This window comes from Scylla paramamosain, chromosome 18 (assembly GCF_035594125.1).
Source record: "Scylla paramamosain isolate STU-SP2022 chromosome 18, ASM3559412v1, whole genome shotgun sequence".
In the NCBI taxonomy this organism is placed as follows: Eukaryota; Metazoa; Arthropoda; class Malacostraca; order Decapoda; family Portunidae; genus Scylla; species Scylla paramamosain.
The window spans coordinates 8219650-8245816 of record NC_087168.1 but is presented as its reverse complement, the minus strand read 5'-3'; the positions used below and the strand labels follow the sequence as shown (position 1 = coordinate 8245816).

At 40.2% G+C, this 26167-nt stretch overlaps 1 protein-coding gene across 4 annotated transcripts in view; it reads right to left on the bottom strand.

Annotated features, from left to right (window-relative positions):
* LOC135109075 (uncharacterized protein DDB_G0284459-like) overlaps positions 1 to 26167 on the bottom strand; it is a 169270-nt gene that overhangs the window by 61173 nt on the left and 81930 nt on the right. For all 4 annotated transcript variants that reach the window (XM_064020116.1, XM_064020113.1, XM_064020114.1 and 1 more), the window contains exons 9-10: positions 15314 to 15433; positions 4415 to 4518 (exon numbers count right to left, since the gene is read on the bottom strand). In XM_064020116.1, the coding sequence (XP_063876186.1) occupies positions 4415 to 4518; positions 15314 to 15433 (224 nt within the window). The remainder of the gene's footprint in view (positions 1 to 4414; positions 4519 to 15313; positions 15434 to 26167) is intronic.

Here is a 26167-nt window from a genome sequence, read left to right as displayed (position 1 = left end):
TTTTCATTATTTTTGCATCATCAGCAAACAGGTTTATATAACTATTTATATCCTCTGTCATATCATTTTCATATATTTGAAACACAACAGGTGCCAACACAGATCCTTGTAATATCCCACTTGTCACTCCGCACCAACTTGATTTAGCGTTACTCTTCTCATTCCTCTCCCTTGTAACTAATCCTCCATCCATCTCAGTGTTGCTCCCTTTAGCTGCCCTTCATTCTCTAGCTTCTACACAAGGGTTTTGTGGGGAATTTTTATCGAATGCTTTTTTGAGATCCAAGTATACCACATCAACCCATCTGTCCCTCTCTTGTACTCCATCTATTACTCTCGTATAGAAGCTCAGTAGATTTCTGACACAGGATCTCCCTTTCTGAAACTAAATTGCTTTTCTGTTATTATCTTTTCATCTTCTAAATATTCCACCCATCTGTCTTTAATTACTATTTCACAAAGTTTGCTTACAATACTTGTTGGAGACACTGGTCTATAATTTAATGGTTTCATTTTATTTCCCCTTTGTATATTAGCACTACGTTACCTTTTTTCCATTCCCTTGGAACTTTTCCTTCTCTCAGTGAGCTGTTAATTGTATCCCGTATGGGTTCTTCCATTTGTTCTCTGCATTCTTTTAATATCCACCCATTTATTTGATCAGGTCCCATAGCTTTTCTAACATCCAGCTCTTCCAGTAGTTTATTGATTTCTTGTCTCTTTACTTGCATCTCCTGTATTCCTTCATTCTGTGATAACATTTTTGGTGCCACAAATTTGATTTCCTTTGTAAACACAGATTGAAAACTCTCATTAGTTCATTCATCTCAGTGGTTTCATAAATTCTTCCTTCCCTTTTTAACTTGTTTACGCCATACTTATGTCTGATTTTCCGGTTTACATATCTGTAGAAGAGTTTGGATACTTCCTTTCATTTTCTTAATATGTTACTTTCAAAGTTTCTTTCTTCTTCTCTTCTTATTTTACTATATTCATTCCTTGCCTTTCTGTATTCTTCCCTAATATTTCTGCTCAGTTGTCTCAATTTTCTTCCATGCCCTGTGCTTTTTCTTTTTTGCATCTACACATCTGGCATTATATCATTCATGTTTCCTAATTTTCACTTTATTACTTGGCACAAACTGTTGCACCCCCTCTCCATACTTGCTCAAAAATATCTCATATTTTTCTTGCACTACCTTACCTTCAAATAGCTCTTTCCAGTTAATTTTTCCATAAAATTTATTAAGTTCTGCAAAGTTTGCCTTACCATGGCTCTGTCTCCCATTTCTGCATTGTTCTTTTCTGTGCAACACTTTTTTCTCCTGTGGTACTATTTCTAGTATCATATGATTGCTTCATGTGTGTGTATTTACCTAGTAGTATTTACCTATTTGTGAAATACAGGACAAGAGCCACACTAATCCCGTCTCCATATCGACTTTTATCTAGAATTTCTTTAAATTTATGAATTGTCTTTGCACAGTCTCATCCTTAAGTTGATTCCACACTGTTACACTTCTGTGTGGGAAGCTATGTTTCTTGATGTCTCTTCTGCAAACACTCCTTTTCAATTTCTTTCTATGTCCTCCTGTGTCTCTCGTATCTGGTATCAAGAGGTCTTCTCTGTCCAACTTTTCCATTCCTTCCAATATTCTATATATTGCTATCAAATCACCTCTTCCCCTCCTTTTTCCTAGTGTAATCAAGCCCAATCTCTTCTGCTTCATTTCCCCCAAATCTTGTGTCATCTGTAACCCATTGTGTCAGGAAATTTTCAATAGCCAGGTCTTGTAGCTTGTTCCCCCATGATGACTCACTTCCTTCTGTGGCCCAATTCTCCCAAGATATCTTTTTACAGTTAAAGTCATCCATCAGGAGTATATCGTCATTTTCCTCAAGCACCTCTGCCAAACATGTCCTTGTATCCTCAAGTATTTTCTTATATCCATCTTCTCTCCAAGAGTTGAAATAGGGAGGAACATAAGTCACCACAACGTTACGGTATCATCCCATATTCTGTCTTAAGCTTATTTTCAATACTTCTGCATCCTCCACCCCATATGTGACAGATTCCACTAATAAATCCTTCCTAACTAGAAGCATCACAACTCCTCCCCATTTATTCTTTCTATTTCTCATCCAGACATTGTATTTTCCTTCACCAATATTTAATATATCCACTTACCAATTTAGTTTCAACAATTTCCATGATGTCTGGTTTCTCCTCTTTGAAATAGTCTTCTAGTTCCAACACTGCCAACATTAGTCCATTTATGTTCGTGTGTGCTACTTTGAGTCTTTACTTTCTGCATTCACTTCCCTCCTGTACCACTTTCTTGACCTCATGTCCATGACCCTCCAAAAGAACTGTTTTTCTCCACCTCTGATAGTCTTCCGTTTTTTCATTTGCTTCTTTTCTTAGTTCATTTATAGTATCTCTCTCTTCTCTGGTTCTATCTTTTTTTATCCACACTTGTTTATATTCTTTCACCTTGCCCAGTTTCCAGGATTTACTCAGTGTTTCTTCAGCTGCCACTTGTGACCTAAACCTTATTTTCATAGGACACTGTCCACAGTCAGTATATCTACCCAATCTTTTAATTTCTTCGATCTCTCCAGTCAGCTCTTTTTCCACACATATCTTTTCATTTTCTCTTTCAATCCAATGAGGTGTACACTCTTCCTTGAGGCTGAATACCACAACAGCTTTTTTTTTCTTATCCACAGTGTCCCTCATCAAGTTTTCTTTCTGTTTTATAACTTGAACAACTTTTTCTGTTAACTTTTTGTCATTTGCCTTGGTTTGTTCCTCCGCAAATTTCCTAAAATTGATCTTTTCTTCCTCTTGTTCTTTCTTCCAATTTTCCTGTTTTATGTTTAACTCTTCCACTTTGCCTTCATATTCCATTGGTTTCTTTTCATTTTTTTCGTTGTATGCACCTTTCCACACCCCCTTCTTGGTGATCAAAATTTCAACCATCTTCTCAATCTTGTTAAATCTATCCTTCATTTTGGTTTCCTGTGTGATAATTCTCCTTTTCATCATTGCTTCCCCGACCCTTCGGTGCTCTTCCCCAAATCCCAAGAAGTCAAGACAGAGAGTCTTGCCTTCGGGATGGTCCCAATTGGTGTAAACAACAGTGGGGACCAAAGTAGCTCCCTCTTCACTGCTCATTATAACAATTTAACTGCTTTCTACAAAACACTTTTGGAGATGGGACAGCAACGAGTAAAACCAATATGAACTCTCACCTCTGTATTTCCACTAGGACAGCTCTCAGCAATGTAGATGGCCGGATTTTTAGGAGCGCCTGTGTGTGTGTGTGTGTGTGTGTGTGTGTGTGTGTGTGTGTGTGTGTGTGTGTGTGTGTGTGTGTGTGTGTGTGTGTGTGTGTGTGTGTGTGTGTATTTACCCAGTTGTATTTACCTAGTTGTGGTTTATGGGAGGGGAGTAATCTCACAGTATCCTGTCTCTATATCTATCCAGTTTAGTCTTAAAAGTATGGAAAGTTACGGCATTGACAAGATCTTCACTGAGTTTCTTCCATTTGTTCACACTTCTATGAGGAAAACTATACTTCTTGATGTCTCTTCTACAGTTAACTTTCCTCAGCTTCTTACTGTGTCCCCTTGTACTCTGTGTCTAAATTTATAAAACATTTTTTGTCCACATTTTCCATACCATTTATCATTCTATAGATGTTTATTAAATCTTTCTTTCTCTCTCTCTCTCTCTCTCTCTCTCTCTCTCTCTCTCTCTCTCTCTCTCTCTCTCTTTCCCCTTCTCTCCCTATGTGTTTGTTATAACAAGGGTTTACTGTAAGAAAAAGTATTTATAAATAAAAAAAAATATTGTATAATTATAAACATGTGAAGTGAATGAGTGAGATGAGGAATGCTGGACATATGTTGTGGCACTCACTGTGCTAACTAGTGGCTCAGTAACTGAAGCTCCCTTGTATCTTGGATTCTGGCTTGGAACTCAAAGCAAAAATCAACCAAGCAACAGCTCATATCTCAAAAAAAACTTGTAAGTTTGGGCACCCATAAGTCAAGGTATCACCATATATATATATATATATATATATATATATATATATATATATATATATATATATATATATATATATATATATATATATATATATATATATATATATATATATATATATATATATATATATATATATATATATATATATATATATATATATATATATATATATATATATGAATCCTATTCATTTCCATCTTGACTCTATGCAATGGCTTCCCAACATTATGTATCTTTTTCCATTTTTCTCACATTTAGCTCCTTCCATAAAATTTTCTTCCCTAGTCAAGACATTTTTATTCATGGCCATCATCTTTGCAGATATCATCTGTCCTGAACACTATCTTTAATAATTACCTGGCAACAAATGTATAGGTCTTTCTGCGGTGCTGGACTTCCATGGAGATGGCATGACAAGCCTCTTGCACTGCCTTACGTAGTACAATGTCTCTGGTTGGATCCTGAAATGTCATAAAACTATGAATTGTCTTCATTCGAATTAAATTTGTATATTTCTTACTGAATAAGCTAATTCTAATCAAAAAGCAAATCCCATAGACCTGCTTTCTTATCAGCTTTAACCTCTAAAGAGCAGGCTAGATGATAAATGCATCCTTGCAAAGCATGTGCTGCATTTTCACCAATGGCTTGTGTGGTAAATTCAGACAAAAATGTTCATAGTGTTTTTTCACTGCCAATCTTTCCTATACACAATAAAACAAACTGAAAGTCCTTCAGTTGTAGCACGGCTGAGATAGCTGGGAAGAGGTACTTCTTTTGGACATGGCGGACTTGCACTTGTTCTACCTCACCTGATGCCACACCCTGAGTTGACCTTGGACTTATTCTCACACCTTACCTGATGCCACACCCCAGCCAACCACACAACATGCATTTCAAAAAGATATCTTATGATACCATTCTCATTCAAGGTTTCTTACTGGTAGACTCGTGGACTTCCCAATAAGAGGAAAGAAGGTGCAGTGAACCTTAAGCTTTCTCCTTTCATCCATGCATCCAGACACAGGGAAATAGTCATCAGTGTGTCCCTCCATTTCTATGGTCAGTTGTGCACTGGCAGTTAAGGGAAATGAAGAAGGATTGCCATCAGCCACAAGACACAATAATTACATCACTTAGTACAAATCTTGGCAGGAGAGAGGAGGGTGGAAATTTCCATACCTTGCCATCCTCTGAGTAGGTCAGAATTCCCACCACTCATCCCATGTGTGTTAACCTATGACATAAGTTAGTGACTAAATATTATTAAGACTGTTTGCCATATATGGGTAAAAGCCAATTTCATATAACATCAAGAAATACATTTAAATATTTTGAATATTAGTTGCTGCATAACTCTTCTGTCACTTATCATAATCCATATATCTTTTGTGGCTTTGGGCAAGGCCAGTGCATTGTACATCACCATTTCCATATACTGTCTCTAGGTCTTCTTTGGTTATCCCACTGGTCATCTTTCAGCAATCCCCAATTCCAACACTCTTCTTCTTCACCTTGCTTATATTACCTCAGTCTGTAACTCCTAAGCACATTCATCACATCCTCCACTTCACACCTCATCCTTTCCTATTATACTTTCTCTTCTCACCTCACAAACCCCACTCAACATCCTCCAATCATCTTGTTTAATCATATTAAATTAATGTTTCAGCATCATACAACTTCACCAGTCTCACAAATGCACAATATTTCTTCTGTTGACTAGCAAGCTTACTAGCTCTCTATATTTTATTCTTTTCTACATAGCTGCTGTTTTTAATCCTTGAGTTTCATCCTGAGTCCTAAATTCTTACCATCCCCACTTTTGTGCATTACTTCATCAAGTTTTGCACTTTTGTCACATATGGGTCACACATTCCTACCATTAGTGTCATAGATACTAAAAATATGTACACATACTATGTATTTTATAAGTAATTATGTGTACAGTTCATAAACCTGAGCTTATAAATTCTTTATTAAGTGAATAAACCACTTGTTAGCCACAACAGAAGTTATGCCAGCTCGCATGTGAGAGAAAGCAAGAGGAAGCCCAGTGACAGCGTCACCACACCACAAGAATAACACACATACAAATGAGAGTTGTATCACTACTGTAGTAGATGTGATGGTGCTGCACCATCACATCACTCTACATGTGAGGACAAAAAATACACTCACACAATTTTAGATGTGATGGTGCTGCACCACAGAACTATCATGTTGGATCTGAGGACTAAACACACAGATTCACACAGGTCTAGGCCATGCAGACAGAAAAAATCTGTTTTTTTCAGTGTTTTCTAAAGTCCAAGTTTTGTGATCCTCAAATTTAGCACCATGCCTTCGGAAGAAAGCAAGCAAAATTCAAGAGGGTACTGTATTTTCATCCACTTTTAGTGTCTCTTCCCCTCTCTGTCCTTAGTCTCCTCTCTCACATGCATGGCACCTGTAGTTTTCTTATGTTTCATTTACATTCTCATCCCCGAGCATCTCTTGTGACATCACTTCCCACATCCCATGCACAGAATGGAATTAGCAGAAATATCAACCACACCTCAGCCACAGCAACTACATGGATATCTTTTTGTTTGTTTTACATAATACCTGTTCCTTCTATCTAGGCAACAAATATCATCTTTTTTGTGTTTGTCAGCAGATAACCAAATCAACACCCCCCCTTGCACATTGCGTTGTTGCTCTGTACAGCAGCCCTGCACACCCCACATCCACAACACCCACCATTCTCTGCTGATAGACAGTACTGTCAACACACTGCATCTTCTCTCCAGTGTGTTTTTACAGTCCATTCAGTGTTTTGCTACTTTGTTAGATTATGGCATTGAGGAAGCCTTCGGGGTCTTCAATTCAGGCACCACTAGAGAGGAGTGTAGCAGCTCCTTGTTGGACACCATGGAGGTTAACACTTTTCAATTGGCTTTCCAACCTGTTGGGCCAGCAGCTCCTCACTTTGGCTCTACAAAGAGATCCTGTAACAACCCAGGATGCTCCAGACTGATGCCTAGCGTCTCCCACAACCTACATTCTGTACATATTGCATATCGAGTTTATTGTTCCAGTGACGCTAGGTGTGAGGAGTGTGAGGATTGGGATCCAGCAGTGGTGGAGCCAGTCTAAAGAGGGCAACAAAGGCTTAGAGCAAGAGTGCAAGCAGATGGAATGTTGTCAGTGAGTTTGGTTGCTCCCCATGACTCAGTTTCTCAAGCAGGCTTAGTTCTCCCCTTCGGAGAGACAATTCTGCAGCTCATCACTGCAGAATATGTTCTCAGATATGATCTCTATCAGTTGCAAACTTGTATTGCCAACTTGAATTCCCTTCCAGCTTATTGGTTGCCTCACACAGAGTGTCTGGTTAGTACCAGTCTAACTCCCACAATGCCAATGGTGCCTAGTAAAGCACAAGTGGTAAACCAAGAGGGCAGGAGAGTAGCTTGGGGCATGAACCAACAAGTTTTCATACAGCTTTTGTATGGCAATATAGGCCAAGAGGGCACAAAGAGAGTAGCCTGGAACAACCAACAAGCTTTCATATGGGAAAGGACACCTGTCAGCCAGAAGCACCATCGATCACTAAACAACCATGGGCCAAGGTGTGAGAAAGCCTGGTACTTGTTTTCCCAGGTTTTCCCACGACTTAGGACTTGAGTCTGGCTCGCTCAGCATCTTAACACATAGGGGAACTTGGGGGCAGAGGAGTGGGCACTCCAGGTCCTCCATGAGGGATATAGGATTCCTTTTCACTCCTCCCCTCCATTGTCTCAAGTTCCTCTGCAGTTGGTTTCCTACTTGCCAGGTTCAGAGCAAGGCAAAGCCTTGGAGGTGGAGGTCACAGCCCTCATTGACAAGTGTACAGTAGAGGAAGTTCCCTTGACTCCAGAGTTCTACAGCCATATGTCTGTGGATCCCAAGATGTTGTGGGGTGGGGGTTTCATTTGGTCATCAACCTCTCCTTCCTCAACTGCCACATCTCCACCACGAAGTTCTGGATGAAGAGAGTGAGAACTGTTCTGGCTTCTGTCAGGTGAGGTAACTGGATGGCGTCAGTCAACCTGAAGGATGCTTATCTGCAGGTGTCAATACACCCTCTAAGCTGTCAATATCTCAGATTCAGTTGGAAGGGTCAGGCACTTCAGTTCAGGGTGCTGTGCTTCAGCCTTTCTACAGCACCCCAGGTGTTCACCAAGATCATGGCTTCCATTTTGTTGGGTTTGCACATAAAGGCCATTTTCCTACTTCAACACCTCAATGACTGGCTTCTCCTGGCAGTCACAGCAGGAGGCACACGACTCAACACAGGTGCTGCTTTAGTTGTGTCTGGGTGTGCATCAATTTGAATAAGTTCCTTTTACAGATGGCCTAGAGGATGGTCTTGGGAGTGGACATTTGGTTACCTCTTTTGAAGGCTTTTCCAACACAGGCTCAAGTGGACAATCTTCTAGCTCTTCTCTGAGTTTTCATGGATTTACAATACTCAACCATCAAGGAGTGGCTGTCCTTGCTCAACCACATGGCTTCACTCATTTATTTGGTCCCAGCTCAACTATGAGAAGCTTACAGTTTCATCCCCACTCTCAGTGGTCCACCGCTGTGCAAGACGACAGCACTCGCATAAGTTGGATCCCCGACATTCTCTTGGATTTCCAATGGTGGGCACAGGAGTCCATCCTTCTCACTGGCCAGGATCTCCACAAGGCATCTTTTGATTTTCTGTTGTACATAGATGCATCCACAGAGGGATAGGGCTGCTCTCTCCTGTACCACACCATGGGTGGACTCTGGTCCGGGGGGAAGTTTGCAATGCACAAAACAACAACTCTTGCATATCTGGCTCATCAGGGAGGGACTCACTCTTTGAAGCTCAACAAGATGCAGTGGATTCTGCATCTGGCAGAAGACAAGTCTGTCACCATCAGACTCAGTTAAAAAATGGGACTCACAATGTGGTGGCAGATTCCCTCAACAGGAGACACCAGGTTATCTCCATGGAGTGGACATTGCACCAAGAAGTCTGTCAAGCCCTGTGGAAACTGTGAGGCAGACCTCTCATACATTTATTCATCACTAGCCAGAACTACAGGATTACAGCATTCATCTCTCCATTCAAGAATACTACAGCCATCATAACAGATGCCTTCCTCTTCAATTGGGATCACATGAAACTGTATGCCTTTCCTTCTTTTCAGGCAATCAGGAAGCTCCTTGTCAAGGGATGACCCTCATCTTAATTGCATCATTCTGGTCATGCAAAGAGTGGTTCCCTGATCTGCTGCAGATGACCATCACTGCTCCTCACCTACTCCTGACATGCAAGGACCTACTACGGTAACCTCATTTCCACCAGTTTCACAAGTCTCCGTGCTCTTTGGCTATCTGCTTGGAGACTATCAAGTGAATCCTCTGCCATAAAGACTATTCCAGAAGAGTTGAGAAGTTCTTGCAGGCTCTAGATGACATTAAACTATTAAGAATTATCAGTCTAAATGGAAGAGTTACCGTGGGTGGTGCAGACATGAAGGTCATACACAGTCAAGGCCATCAAGTCAAAAGATTGCAGACTTTCTTCTCCATCTGCATGAAGACTGTCACCTTCTGATCTCTGCTATTAAAAACTACTAAGCAATGCTTAACAGTGTTTTTTGCTTGAAAGGATATGACCTCTCAATAATCAAGTGCTACAGAATATCATTAGGGCTTGCAACTGCCAAGTCCAAAGACTGATCAACAGACTGCCCCCCTAGAATGTTGACGTGGTCTTATGCTCTCTGCTCATCACTCCTTTTGAGCCAATGGACAGGTCTTCTCTCAGGTACACAACTCAGAAGACTCTTTTCCTGGTGGCTTTGGCAACAACCAAAAGAGTAAGTAAATTGCAATCTCTGTCTGGCACTATCACCCAACAGGGGCAGTAGTGCTTGCTTTCCTTACAGAGTTCATGGCAAAGACAGGAACTCCTACTAATCCACTTCCAAGGGAGTTCATCCTCACGAGTCTTTCTGCTGCTGTGAATGTCTTCTCTGCCCTGTTCGAGCTCTTTGTTGGTACCTTTATAGAACATGGAGTGCCTCTTGTCCAAGGCATCTTTTTCTCTCAGCTAAGAATCAAGATTATCCTCTCTCTAAAGTTGCCATTTTGTATTTCTTAAGACAGCTAATACAAGCTCCTGACCAGTATGTGATGACTTCTTTCTGTGCAACAAGGAAGGCAAGAGATTATTCATCTATCTTGCAAAGGTTTCTTATACCATCCACAAGTCTCCTTTCAGTAAGTGCATCTTGGAAGGGGAAACTTGCTCACTTGGCAACAGCTCATCTCTGATTGTAGAGGTATGGGCCCATAACATCCCCAGGGTGCCCCTCCTACAGTATTCCACTTTCAGTCTCAGTGAGTCAAAGGTCACTAGCAAGAGAGCTGACAGGGATGACAGTGACTACAACTATGCAAAGGTGGGGCCAGTCACGAAAGACATCACCCTTGCAGACATTCAGGCTGGATTGCAGATTTTGGATGGTGGTGAGGTAATAAAGGTGACTTGGCTTCCTCTCCACTGTCTGCCATGCATTGCTATAGGGAGATGGTTACATTTCAAAGTGAGAGATTCCATCCCTACCTAAATCTCCAAGCTGTTTCCAAGCCGTGCAACTGGCCAGTGCCACAAGCTCCTCCACCAACCCCAGTACCTACTGCTAAGGAAGGTGAGTTTATACTCATTACAGTGGAGGTAGAAATCCACCACCCTTCTCCTGCCAACTACCAACCTTTCTGTGTCCCTCAGCACACTCCTGTCAAGCCTGCCTGACACTCCACATTCACATCCCATCCTCCTCTCAGCTCTACAAGCCCCAGATCCACAACAAAGGCTCAAACCTCCACCACCAACATGCACACTATCATAACTGACCTTTGGACTGGATACCACCTCTACCAGCAAGGCACACCTCTCACCAACATCTTCAGGTATGGCCCACTCTCCAAGATCCTAACTTCTCTCTTCCCATAATGACCCTAACCTTCCTCCTGTGGAATGCCCAGTCCCTTCTCTGTAAAATCCAATAACTCCAGACTTACCTGCATGACACTTTATCTTTGGTAATTAGCATATGTGAGATCTGGCTCCCACCTCACCTCTCACTAGCCTTCCCAGGATACACCATCCTCTGCCAGGACTGATGCTGAGGGTGGGGTGAAGGGGACCTTCTCATGTTCAGGGGGAGGCTTATTTAATCACCCCTAACCCTTCCCCATTGGCAAGGTGGTCATCTGGCAATCATAGCAGCCAGGATTTAGCTCTGTGGTGGATAGCTTATGGTGACCATCTTTTACAAATCTGAGGGAGGTGAGGAATTCACACACTACTTCTCTTCCCTCCCATCTCCAGCAGTTCCCATGGGGAATTTTAATGCCCAACATGACTGCTGCAAACCTACCCTGCCTCTTCACCATTGCAACACCTCTGGCAATCCCCTCTTCCAGGCCTTGCTTGACCTGCTCCACCTATCTTTGCTCAGCCCCCCTAGCCTGCATACTGGGTTCCATCCCCACACTGCAGCAGCCTCTGTCTTGGACCTCTTTCTTGAGACCCCCTCTTCAAGAATGCTTCCTTCTCCATCAGACCTTACATGGGAAGTGATCATCTCTCTCTTCTCACTTTCCTCTCACAAGTCTCTCCACAGGAAATCCACATCTGGCTGGCCCAGGTATGAAGCTGCATTTCCAACTCATCTTGCTATCTCCCATCTTTCCCTGGAAACTTCCACTTCAGCATTCACATATACACTGACAGAGTCAGGTACAACAGCCTTCACCCTCATCACCTGCTATGAAACCCACCAGCCCAGGAAACCTTAGTGGAATGCAACCTGTCCACAGGCTGTTCAGGCTTACCACATGGAACCAATGGTGCAAGACTCCCATTGGACAGGCTGGTCAAGCATACCACTGCTTAGATGCCATCTGTGCCAAGACAATTCTCAGGCAAAAAGGAATGTATGGGGCACCCACTGCCCCTGGTGCAACACACACCCCATGCAACAACTGGAAGCATGCTACCTGCATATGGTGGCCACGTACTGCAGTAGCAGTGGGAAAGTTGTGGCTTGAAGCATGACATGAAAAGGGGTTTCTGTAGCTGGTTCCCTCTCGTGCCTTGTCATGGACAAGAAGGATAAGGGAGCAGGCTCCACTGTCACCTCAATCCTAATATCCTCCAATGGCTGCAGTGGCTGGACATTCTGACCTGTCTCTCATGTCCTGGCACCAACTGTGAACCAGGCCTCACCCTGAGACTGAGAGTGGTCAGATATAATTTCTCAACTCTGTCTTGTCTCTGCAACCTCCATGACCCAGGCACCACATGGAAACTGGACCTGCCACCATAGGACATGACCACTTGCAGTGTCATGCTACGTCTGTATGGACTGGGGCCCTATATCCTAAACCTACACTGCCCCTGGTCCCCTCTCCCATTTCCCAGTCAGGCCTACTCTCCTTGGGGCAACTTCATGCCCCTATGGGTGGGTTGGCACTGGACTCCACACTGTGTAGGCTGAAAAACAAAGAGAGCTGGAAGAGAAGGCAAATTAAGAGCTAACTTGCTCCCTGAATGAATGACTAAGGAAGAGAAAAGTCTGACCACACTTAGCACTGAGCAGATGAAAAGAAGGAAGCTAAGCCCGCCATAGCAACTGGACAAACAGAAGCAATGTCAGCAGAAATCTGTGAGGCTGAATCTCCTAGGCCAATAGAAGAGATATCAAACCCTGGATAATCAACCCCATTTTCCCCCACCGAAGACAAAGGTTGAGGTTCCCGAGACAGAACAGGACAGGGGAAGAGCCTGTGAAGAGGAGCAGTGTGATCTACTCTCTTTCTTGGTCTGCAACTTCCTCTGGTGACTGAACACCTTGGCCATGAACTCCAGGAACCAATCCATGCATTTATTACTGTGCAAATCCACAGAGCAAAAACAAAAACAGCAACTGATGCATACATTATGAGAGTCTTGGGTAGCGCTAGGAATAAACCTGTGGCAGGTGGAATACAGGCATCAGCAGATGGCAGGATCATTGCTCACACCTGCATCAGATTCATGGGGGCAAACCAGCTGAGATCTGACCACTTCCTGGCCATAATCTGAAGTCTCTTGTGGGGAAAAAATAAAAAAAACTCTCCTTGAACATCAGAAGAGCCCAAAGAAGTCAGAGCCACCATAATGATGAAAAGGTGCACACAAAGATCAAAAAGGGACAAAATTGGAGAGGTGAGTGGCGACATGTTAGCAAGGTTGCCACAGCACAAACATTGGAGTGCACATGTGTGGTCAAGATAGCCATGGCAGCCAAGGGTAGCAGTGCATTAAATTTTAAGCTGCATGTTGGCATTATCTATTTGTGCTATGGATGCAATTCGCATATGAGACAGAGCCTAAGCTATATTTAAAAGCTATGTGCAATGCAGGTTAGATGTGAAATAAACTGACAGCTTTCTTCCTTTGAGCATCTTTCATTAAAATCAGTGCATAAATGGTTGAACAGAGCTTTCAAAGTTGAAAAAAAACATGTTTTGAGATATGGAATACTTTTCAAGACTGCTTTCCCAGTTTGTAGGATTGTTTTCTATATGTGATTAGATTATTTTTTTCTATACCCATTTCATATCCAATATATATTTACAGATTTTTCTTATTAGGAACATGCAAGAACTTTCAGGTTCCTAGTTCTCCCCTTTCTGATATTATCTCTTATCAGAAAGTATCAGAACTTCCTTGACTATTCATTCCAGTCTTATTGTTATTTTAAATCTATTTGATAGATAAGAGAAGCAGTTATCACTCATTTTCATACAATTAGTGTGAAGATACTATTATCCATTTCAGACTATATGAGGCATCGTTTTCTAAAATACAGTAGGGTACACAACAATGAACTTGATTTGTTGTAATGTAGCATTCATTATAGCAAATGTGTGTTATGGTAAATGAAGAACCTATGTGGAGAAATTAATTGGTTCCAGGGAACCAGAAAATAATATAAAAAGAATCCACACTTAAACAAAAAACATCAAAATGAGCACATTTGCACTATTAAATTTGAGATAACATAGCAAATATATACAGTACCATCTTGAGTTTCATGTCTAGTCCTAAATTCTTACCATCCCAACTTTCACGCATTATCACTGCAAGTTTTGCGCTGCTTCAACAAGTATTGGTCACATATACCTACTGTCATGCATATACATACAGTAAATCCCACCTAAGTCAGATCTCTCTCTCTCTCTCTCTCTCTCTCTCTCTCTCTCTCTCTCTCTCTCTCTCTCTCTCTCTCTCTCTCTCTCTCTCTCTTACTGCTTTGCACCCAGGCATACATTTTAACATGTAGGTCATGATCAACAGTGATAAAACATTCCTTCCTCCTCAGCATGTGCCTATACACCTTCTATGGCCACATGCCCCTGAGTTACATTAACTTTTTCATCCACCAAGCACCATACTTTATATGTAATACATGTATATCTCTAGCTTCAGAGAGAGAGAGAGAGAGAGAGAGAGAGAGAGAGAGAGAGAGAGAGAGAGAGAGAGAGAGAGAGAGAGAGAGAGAGAGAGAGAGAGAGAGAGAGAGAGAGAGAGAGAGAGAACACCTGGGATATGTGTAAGAAAAAGGCAAGGAGAGAGAAATGGTATAATAGATTATGTGCACTAAAATTCATACATAAATGTATCTATCAAAGTTTCTGCATATTACAATATGGTATCTATATAAAAGAAATTGTGCAAACTCAGCAAATTCCACAAGTGGTGTATGTGTCACTTACCAAGTCCTTATGAGCAGGCTCTTGGATTTCCTAGACACCTCCCAGCAGGCATCAACTTTATACCAGTACATAGAGGCAGCCATTACCCATGTCTTGTTCAGTGAAAATCAAGGTTAAATAAGGCAGCAGGGCATGAGCACCCTTCAAACAGTGCCCCTCCTCACTTGCATACCTTCTTGTCACAGCGCACACTACACATCCACAAATATTTTTCCACTTCCAATAATATGCAGCAACTAGTCTCATATTATACTAGAGTGATATAAAATGAACATAAACATCTAAAACTAAATTACAAGCCATTGTAATTGTAACAGGCAAGTGCAAACAGGTAATAAGCCATGCACATTACCCACCAATTCAAGTGCCAAATTTAAACTGCTCCTGATGGCACTTAAATGCTCAGTTTATATGATGCCAACTTACCTTCTTCCCATCATTAAGGAATTTTCTATAAGTATCATGTTGCTTGAAGACTTTGATGCTCCTGCAAGTGACCCAGGCTCGTGTCACAGGTTCACCAAAAAATGTTACATGGTATGATGTCTGTGGAAATGAGAAATAATAAATTAATTATACATATTTGTATAAGTTAAAATAGACTTACCACAAAAAAAATTATAGGTAGCAGCTCATATTTTATGGGAGATACACTTACCGCCATGACCACTGTACCCAAATACCTATGATGTAGCTTTAATCACTTTTTTATAAAGATACTAAGAGCAGAAGAAAAAAAATATCAAAGGTTCACATTAATCTGTAAAGAACTATAAATTGCTTTACCAGGCGAGGACCAGAGGGAGCTATACATGCTTTGTAATTTTTATGCTAAATTTTGCTACTTTTTGTTAATTTTTGTACTTCAATCATTTGAAATACTACATGTAAGATAATTAGGCTAATCCCTCAGTCTCAGCCCCACTCTCACTATGGACAATAGAGTGAGAGTGATTTTGGAAAGTCTAATTTTCTGCTAGCTCCCTCTTGCCCTCGCACCTCAACACCAAGCATATTACCCGCTCACACTCATCTTCCTTCATGTCTTAGTGGGAGTGCAATAGGGGTGGGAACTTAATGAAGCTGTTTACCATGGATGAAGAGAGCTCAGGGCACCCATTTTCATTAAGCACTAGCCATATCCAGTCAGGCAAAACAGACACATGGCAGACAAGTGACTTGGTCCCTCGAAGTCTCTCCTCTTCAATTCACTGTTTCTCCATAACTACTGCACACAGATACTTCTAGATGGCATTGTTAGAACGAAAAACACTTGATAATGATTATGAAGCACATTTCATTCGCTCTTCCACTACGGGCTAAGTTTAATGTGTGTGTGAATACAGGCTATTTTTGACATTTAAGGCCAGATACCCAGTCCTAATGGGATGAAAACTGCCACCACCACTGGTCCTTTAGAGGTTAACCAATAGCAGCTTTATATCAAGTACCAATATGAAACAGTGATATATAAAATTCATTGCAGCAAAATACCATTAATTTCACTGATTAGAGAAAAAGGATATTTTCTGAGCAGCAAAACATAAAGCTGTTTTAGACTGCCACCTGAAATATAGTTTTCTACCGATAAATGGAGAATTTATTTTCATTTATTCCAGTTGGGGGTGAAGAGGTGAGCTCAGGAACATCACTTTTCTGAAAAAATCATGGTCACAGCTACATAATCTCTGACAAAGTTTAATAACTATATCCATTATAATAGTAATGGCATAAAATATGGCCCCTATTCTATAAATGTTTCATCTTGCATCATGAAATTAACATACTCTGCAGTGAAAAATGGCATAAATTTTGAAAAATGCTTCAAAATACAGTGTAACACAAGTTTTTGCAGCTAATGCTAGAGAAGAAAGTACAAGTTATTCTAAATGAAAATGTTCTATGGCATTGTTTAGCAGTGTTGTGAAATTGAAATATAGGTATGCAACAGATACAACAGCTTAGCAGGCAGGTATCTATGGTGGAGAAACATCATATTTGCATACTTCATATTACTGTAAATGTATGACATTGCTGGCAGTTTTTTCTCTCAAAATTATGCAATACAATCTAAATGTATTCACTGTCTCAGTAGGAAACTGCAAGTGACAGACTGGCAATCAGCTGATTTGCTACTACCCTCACTCCTCCCTCTCCCTGCCCAGGCAGGCATGGTGCCACATAGCACATTATTCTATTTGTCACCAATTACAGCCAAACTATCCTTGTGTAATGTTTATTGGTAAATCATCAATCCATTGACATCACTAGTCTCATAATGGGATAATGAAAAGCTCCAGAACTTGTAGAAATCATGACAGAATAATTCACAATTTCATCAATGGACATCCCACCATGGATGCTTGCCCATCCTGGATGTTACCAACCACACTTAAATTTAATAATATGGCTAAACAAAGAATGCCTCAATATGCATATATATGTGCATAGAACATTTTTATCTTAAGATGACATGTAATTTCATTTCCAGCAATATCTGGAGAAATTTGTATTACAACCTGTATATTACTTGTCACCAACTTAGACTCTTGATTAGGCCCATGAAGACTGAGAGTGAACCAGAGCAGACAGTGAGCCTCAGTACTATAAAGAAAGTAGAGCTGTATTGTGTCTCACCACACTCTCCTTCCAGCATACTGCTGGCAAGCTACAATCATATTAAGGGCCCAAAAAATGCTTAAATTCTCAAGGAGAGAATATTCTCTTGAAAGAGATGTATCAAAAAGAAACTGGAGGCAGAAGAAACAGTGACATGACATCTCTCACCAGATGTCACATCACACCTCTTCCACCCACTTTCTGCGAATCAGTGTAGCTTGCTCCCTCTACTTCTCAGGAGCATGATTCAACAAGGTTTGACATACAAGCATCATTATTAGAACAGAAGAGGGGCCTGACTGTGGAAATGAAATGTTTATAAGCCTATGGAACCTAAAAAAAAATTGTATCTTTATAGTATTTGTGAGAATGAGTAATAACTGCATCTCCTATATCCTAAACAAACTTGAAACAACATTAAGACTGGAATGAATAGCCTAGGCAGCCTGAAGCAGCAACTACCTTTCCAAAGTTCAGCAAGTCCTACATGTTTGTTATAAGAAATTGTAAACACTTATTTAATATGAAAAGAGGATAGATAAACTAATCTAATCACATACAAAAAATGTTCCTATATGTCAGGATAGCAATCTAGCAAAGTATCCTAAAGTTTAAATGTTTTTTTTTCACCTTTGAAATCCATCTTCACTATTTATGTATCAATTTCAATGAAATAAACACTTGGCAATTATGACTGTTTTAATGTAACTACACAATATTTTAAAATTTTGTAAAAATAGTCAAGCCTGACCCATTCATTTCCTGTACAGCATAAGTTAACACAGGCTTTGTCCAAGCAGACCAACCTGTATTAACATAACCTAAACAAGTGTCTGTTTTTCGTATAGAGTCAAAATTTTCCAAGATCTAACTAGTTCCCCTTGTGATTTTTGACACCTAGCCAAAAACATCTCCATTAACTTGCTTCTTCATCTTTCCCTCCTTTATTTCAACCTGATTACACTACTGCCATCTCATCCATCTCTCAAGCTGAACTCTTTGCTCAAAACTTTGATAAAAACTCTACCTTAGATAATTCAGGACTTGTTCCCCACTCCTCCACCCTCTGACTATTTCATGTTGCCCATTGAGATCCTTTGCAGTGATGTTTTCCATGCCCTCACTGGCCTTAACCCATGGAAAGCTTATGAACCTGATGGGGTCCCTCTTATTGTTCTCCAAAACTATGCCTCCATGCTTGCACCTTGCCTAGTCAAACTCTTCCAACTCTATCTACATCTACCTTGCCTTCCTATTAGAATTTTGCCTACATTCAGCCTGTTCCTAAAAAGGATGACCGCTCTAATCCCTCAAACTACCATTTTATTGCTTTAATTTCCTGCCTTTCTAAAATATTTCAATGTCCTCAACAGGAAGATTCTTAGACATCTATCACTTCATAACCTTCTATCTGATTGCCAATATGGATTCCGTTGAGCCTCTTCTACTGGTGATCTTATGGCTTTCCTTACCAAGTCATCATCCACTTTTAGGGATTTTGGTTAAACTTTTGCTGTTGCCTTAGGCATATAAAAAGCATTTGTCTGGCACGAAGCTTTAATTTCCAAACTACCCTCCTACAGCTTCTATCCTTCTCTCTGTAACTTCATCTCAAGCTTCTTTTCTGTCTGTTCTATTGCTGCTGTGGTAGACAGTTACTGTTCTTCTAAATCTATTAACAGGGGTGTTCCTCAGGGTTCTGTCCTGTCACCCACTCTCTTGCTATTATTCATCAATGATCTAAACCAAATTTCTTGTCTTATCCACTCCTACACTGATGATACCACCCTGCACTTTTCCACATCTTTTCATAGACATCCAACCCTTCAGAAAGTAAACAGTTCATGCAGGGAAGCCACAGAACACCTGACTTCTGATCTCTCTAAAATTCCTGATTGGGGCAGAGCAAACTTAGTATTGTTCAGTCCCTTAAAAACTCAATTCCTCCATGTATCAACTTGACACAACCTTCTACGATATATAACTATCACTTCTTCAATGGCACTCAAATGTCCCCATCTTCTAGACTGAACAGCCCAAGTCTGTCCTTTGCTTATAATCTAAACTGGAAACTTCATATCTCATCTTTAGCTAAAATGGCTTCTGGGTAATCTTTGCCAGTTTTTCTCATCTCCTCCCTCCAACTGCTAACTCTGTACAGGGGCCTTATCCATTCATGTACGGAGTGTGCTTCACACATATGGGGGGGTTCCACTCAAAGTGCTCTTTTAGACAGGGTGGAATCAAAAGCTTGTAGTCTTATTAGTTCCTCTCCTGTAACTGAATGTCTTCAGCCTCTCTCATCACCACACTGTTGCATCTCTTGCTATCTTCTACCACTATTCTCATACTAACTGCTTTTCTGATCCTGTTCAGTTTATGCCTCCCATACTCCCACAGCTTTGCTGCACAAGACTCTTCTTTCTCTCATCCCTATTCTGTCCACCTCTCTCATGCAAGAGTTAACCAGTATTCTGAATCATTCATCCCTTTCTTTGGTAATCTCTGGAACTCACTTCCTGCTTCTGCACTTCCTTCTTCCTATGACTTGAACTTTTCAAGTGGAATGTTTCAAGGCACTCAACCTTTAATTTTTGACAACCACTTTTGACTCTTCAAGAACTGGCACCTCAGTGGGCCTTTTTTATTACTATAATTTTGTTGCTCATGGCCAGTGCCCCATTTAAATAAAATTTAAAATAAATGCAATGTTAGAGCAAGTACTTTTCATGGTTCCCCTGCCAGTTTCTCAGGATTTAACAGCCAAAGTAATAAGGATGGTGAGATTGGAGAGTATGCCCCCTGTTGGTAGCATTTTAATGCATGGAGCTAAGGCTTTTGGGCCTCCTGATATTGTCTCAGAAGAGAAAAATCAACAGGTTGCTGAGATGGTGAACTACTTGTTTGATAACAATATGCAGGAAATAGATTACAAGGAAATTTGTGAGGCCAACATAACCAAGAGACCTAACAACTGGCATGCACTTGCTCTGATGGAATGCAACCCACAGATTTTGGAGGCACTTAAAGTTAAGCAAACAAGGCAGACTTTACCTGAAAGAAGTCAATAAGGCCATTCTTAAGGCAGCAACTATCATCACCAAATCTCTGTTGGTTCTTGATAATGTCACACAGAACAAAGGACACCATATGGTGGCCCATGAGGTGAGCATGATTAATGGTGCTTTGGCTTTGATAGACAATGCCAACTATAGGAACAACTTGGCAAGATACTTTATCTTGAAGAGGGAGATTAATCAAAAATACTTCCATCTCTGCTCAGACAGGGTGCTAATGACTAACTTCTTGTTTGGGGATGACATCTCACAATCTGCTGAACAAATTGAAGACTGAGAAATTGAAAAACAAGATCTCAATCAAGAAACTGTCCACTATGTGGAGATTCACCAGAAGATCAAGAGGTTTTGGGGAAAAATCCTCATACAGGATTTTCTCCTAGATTCCAGCCCTATGGACAGAAGCTGGGATTCAAAGGGGATCAAAGGCACTCCTCTACATGCCATGACACTGATGCAAAAAATGCCAGGAGCCAGGATCACTACAAGCCCAGGCAATAAATGAGGCATATACAAGCTTTAAAGAAAGGAAGACTTTATATGTTTATTCATGAATGACCAGTGACCCTGTTATTCTGGACACTGTGGAGCACTGCCACAATGATGTTAATGTAAATGACATTGAACACTTATGCTTAGGAGAGGTAGAATATGGGCTCAGTAAAGAACAAATTACTAAGGAAATTTACAACCTCTTAATGCTTAAGGTTATTCAAGTTGCACAGAGACCAGATAATCAACTTATTTCTCCTATATTTTTAAGGAAAAGAAGATTGGTGAATACAGAATGATGCTTAACTTAAAGAAATTAAACAACCATATTCCCTACACTTTCAATGGAAAATTTTGAGCAACCTATCAGACTTATCAATAAGTGACTACTTGGCTTCAGTGGATTTTAGACATGCTTACTACTCAGTTATGAGTAGTAAGGAAATTGTTTTTCTGTATTTCTGCATTAATGAGGAAAAGTACCATATTTACTGATGCATTGGGTTTCTGAATTTCTGCATTAATGAGGAAAAGTACCATATTTACTGACACATTACACACTTTTTTCTTAAAAAGTATCTAATAATTACCATGTGTCTAATGTGGCCATAGTACAGATGCCTAGGTCTGTAAGCCTAAGCTTAGAGATGTGGAATTGAAGCAGTAGTACACTAAGTGCAAACACTGATACTACTAATAAAATTTCTCTCTCTCTCTCTCTCTCTCTCTCTCTCTCTCTCTCTCTCTCTCTCTCTCTCTCTCTCTCTCTCTCCCCTCCTTCCCCTTCCCTGCCCTTCTCACCTTTCCTTCCACCTTCCCTGCCCTCCTTTCCCTCCCTCCATCCCCCCCCCCCTCTCTCTCTCTCTCTCTCTCTCTCTCTCTCTCTCTCTCTCTCTCTCTCTCTCTCTCTCTCTCTCTCTCTCTCTCTCTCTCTCTCTCCTTCCACCTTCCTTTCCCTCCCTCCACCTTCCCTTCTCTCCCTCTACCTCCCCTTCTCTCCCTCTACCTCCCCTTCTCTCCCTCTACCTCCCCTTCTCTTCGTCTCCCTTCCCTTCCCTTTTCCCCCTCCCCTTCCCTTCTCTGGACTGGAGACTGGTGATAAGTGGCTGTGTTGAAGCTTAGTGCTGAATTAAAATTTGTAAACAATGTCATGTGACCCCCTCAGCAATGACAAAAACCTTCTTATGATTGGCTGCCTTGCGTGTGATGTCGTCAGTGACGTATCACCCCTGGCAGCCAATGGGCACTCTTAAACGCATTAGCAACACTCACCCTGCAATCCCTACAAGTCTTTGTAGATACTGTTGCTCAGATGTCACTAAGGTGTCACTGTGAGAGTGGACAGTCATAGAGGATCTTATTATTAAGACACGCTAGCAACAAACTTTATGGATTCGGGCCATGCCCTGCTTCCCCTTTCCCCATTTCCTTCCTGCCTCCCCCTACCCTCCTCCCTTCCCCATTCTCTCTCTCCCCCTTCCCTGTCATCCTCCTCCCTTCCCTCCTTCCTTTCATCCATTCCACCCAACCACCCACCCTCCTCTCTCTCTCTCTCTCTCTCTCTCTCTCTCTCTCTCTCTCTCTCTCTCTCTCTCTCTCTCTCTCTCTCTCTCTCACACACACACACACACACACACACACACACATTTCTAGATTAGACTTAGCTTTAGGATTAAGCTTAAGTATTTCCCCACACCCTCTGTACATATTCAGTTTGTAAACTGCCTTAATAATAAACTGTTTATTATTATTATTATTTACATTTACACACACACACACACACACACACACACACACACACAGAGAGAGAGAGAGAGAGAGAGAGAGAGAGAGAGAGAGAGAGAGAGAGAGAGAGAGAGAGAGAGAGAGAGAGAGAGAGAGAGAGAGAGAGAGAGAGAGAGAGAGAGAGAGAGAGAGAGAGAGATAAAGAGAGAACATAAAACACACACACACACACACACACAGCAGAGGCAGAGCTGATAGGATGTGTTTTCCAGTGCTCTACATATAGAAGAGAAGGAATAACACAAATCGCTCATAGTTGAACAAGATATGTTATGAAGACCCAGGAATACCTAGGAGGTAAATAAGGAGGGAAGAAACAATACCATGAGTATAGTTATCCCATCTCTAGGAAAGTTTGGTTTGTTTGTTTATATTTTGGACAAACATGGTGGAGGGTGGCATCCCAAAGGAAAGGGGATCTTTTGAAGGTTTCACTGGAGAAGAAAGAGAACTGAATTATAGGTTGCAGTGTAGAAAGATTTTGTATATGGAAGAAATGATGGACAAGTTGTTGGAGAGAGTAAATACACTGAAGGCACACCAGGAGACAGGAGTTAGTGATTATTACAACAAAGTTGATTGAGATGGAAGATAAAAATGAGAAATTGAAGTTGGAAAATGTTTATTTGTTTGAAGAAACAAATAAAGGAGAAAGTAAAAACTCTTCAGAAAGGAAATGAGGAAATGAAGGCAAATGTAAAGGATGTGGAAATGTGACAAAATAAGTGGATAAATTAATGTAAAGTTGAAGAAGAATCACTAAAGAAAATAATAGAACAAGAAAATGAGAAACAAAACCTTAGACAGAAAGTGGTAAATGTTATTAAAGAAGAGAAAAGTTTGTGAGAGACACTGTAGAAGAGCATAAACAAGCAATTGTATTTGGTTTAAAGGAAGAGAAAATAGTAAGCAGAATTCAAAGAGAGGAAAAGGAAAAGAACCTGTTCAATAAGTTACAGAAGAAAGAGATGGGTGAAGACAGTCAGGTAGTAAAGCAAGTGAAAAACTTCCATAGAAGTGGGAAATATAAAGAAGAAAAAATGAGAATAAGGTTTGCAACACAGGTACAAGCAGAAGAGGTAATAAATGGGTCTTGGAGGTTGTCTGGAGATGAAGAATATAAGAGTGTATGGATAAACAGGGATCTGGATGAGACTGAAAGGTTAAAGCAAAAGGAGCTAATAATAAATGAGGATAAACAAAAAAACAAACAATGAATGGAAGAGAAGAAAAGTTTTCTGGAGAGTAAGAGGTATGAGAATAAAGAAATGGTACATCAAACAGTAAGTAAAGTATGCTATGCTAATGTAAATGGATTAATGTCAACAAAGATGTAAATAAATGAGTTATTAAACAGAACTGTACTGGATGTTGTTACATGATGTGAGACAAAATGGAAAAATGAATAGGGAATTCCTGATACTGGTGATGATAAATATGAATTATTGATGAGAAATAGAAGTAACAAAGGAGGTGGAGTGATCATTCTGACAAAAAAGTGTGTTAAAGTGGCGAAGGTAATAAAAAGTGAAGACAAATCTGAAATTCTACAAGTGATGATTAGAATTGGAAATGGAAGGATAATGAATTATGTAGGAGTGCCACCTATGACCAATGGTTACTGAAAAGAAGAGCATGAAGAAATGTTGGTGGATATGTTAAAAGGTCTTAAAAAGATAGTGATGGAAAGTAGTGATATAGTTACTGTTGGTGATTTTAATTATAAAGAGATAAACTGAGAAACATTGAAAACTACTGGAAGTGAGAACTTATGGAGTAATGAACTATCAAACTGAGCAGTGGAAAACTTGATGACACAGTGGGTTGATTATGATACCAGATTTAATGGAAGAGATAAACCATCAAGACTTAAATTAATGTTTACCAAGGGCATAGAAATTATTGAAACTATACACTATGATAGCTCTCTAGGTAAAAGTGATCATGTGTTGATGGAATTTAATTTGAAAAATGAAAATGTAATCACTGATGAAAGTTATATGGCAAGAAGATTTAAATATAGTACAGCTGATCTAAAAAAATTAAGCAAGTACTTTGTCACTGTGGACTGGAAAGACTTTGAACATGCAGAAGATGTTCAGGAAAATAGGATGAATTTATAAGGATATATAATACTGCTGTGGAGAAATTTGTATCTAGAGGAGGAGCAAGATGTAGAAAGGGTAAGGAATGGTTCAATACAAAATGCAAAAATGTTAGTAATTGTATGTTAAATGCTTGGAATAGATGGAAGAAAAGGAAAACATGGGAGGAATATATTGATGCTAGAAATGAGTACGTTGAGATAATAAGAATGGAGAGAAGAAACTATGAAAGAGATATAATAGAAAAGTGTATAAATGAACCAAAACTATTCTTTAGACATATTGATGGGAAGATGAAGAAGAGAGAAGGTATATAAAGATTGAAAATTGAAGGAAAAATCTATGAGGATGAACAGGACATGGCGGAGGTTATGAACAATAGTTTCAGATCAGTATTTACTGTGGAAGGGAAGTTTGATGCTGGGAGGGATAATTTGATCAGAATATACTAAGTACAATCCCAGTCAGTTGATGAAATACTAAAGGTGATGGAAGAACTTGATGTAAATAAATCATCTGGACCAGATGGAGTATCAAGCTGGATATTGAAAGAATGCAGAGAACAATTGGCTGACAAAAATTCACAGTATGGTGCAACATCATTGTTGCAGGAAAGTGCCAAAGGTTTAGAAGAGAGCAAATATTACACCTATATTCAAAGGAGAAAATAAGGAAAAAGCCACTAAATTATAGACCAGTGTCATTGACTAGTGTTGTAGGAAAACTATGTGAAAGAACAATAAAGGAAAGATGGATGGAACACCTGGAAAGAGAATAAAGTTTTAATAAATTGACAATTTGGATTTAGAAGGGGAAGATCATGCTCCATGAACTTATTGTCCTTTTATTCAATATTGTGCAAGAGGGAGATGGATGGGTAGATGGTGTCTACTTAGACTTGAAGAAAGCGTTTGACAAAGTACCACACTGAAGACTGATATAGAAGATAAAAAATTATGGAAGAATTGGAGGAAGACTGCTGGAGTGGATGGAGGATTATCTGAATGATTGAGAGATGAGAACTGTAATACAAGACCAAAATTCATCTAGGCTGAAACTAACTAGTGGTGTCCCACAGGGGTCAGTATTGGAATGATAATGTTTGTGATATATGTAAATTATATAAATGAAGAAATAGATAGCTATGTGAACTTATATGCAGATGATGCTAAGCTGATGAGTAGGATAAAAAATGTAAATGA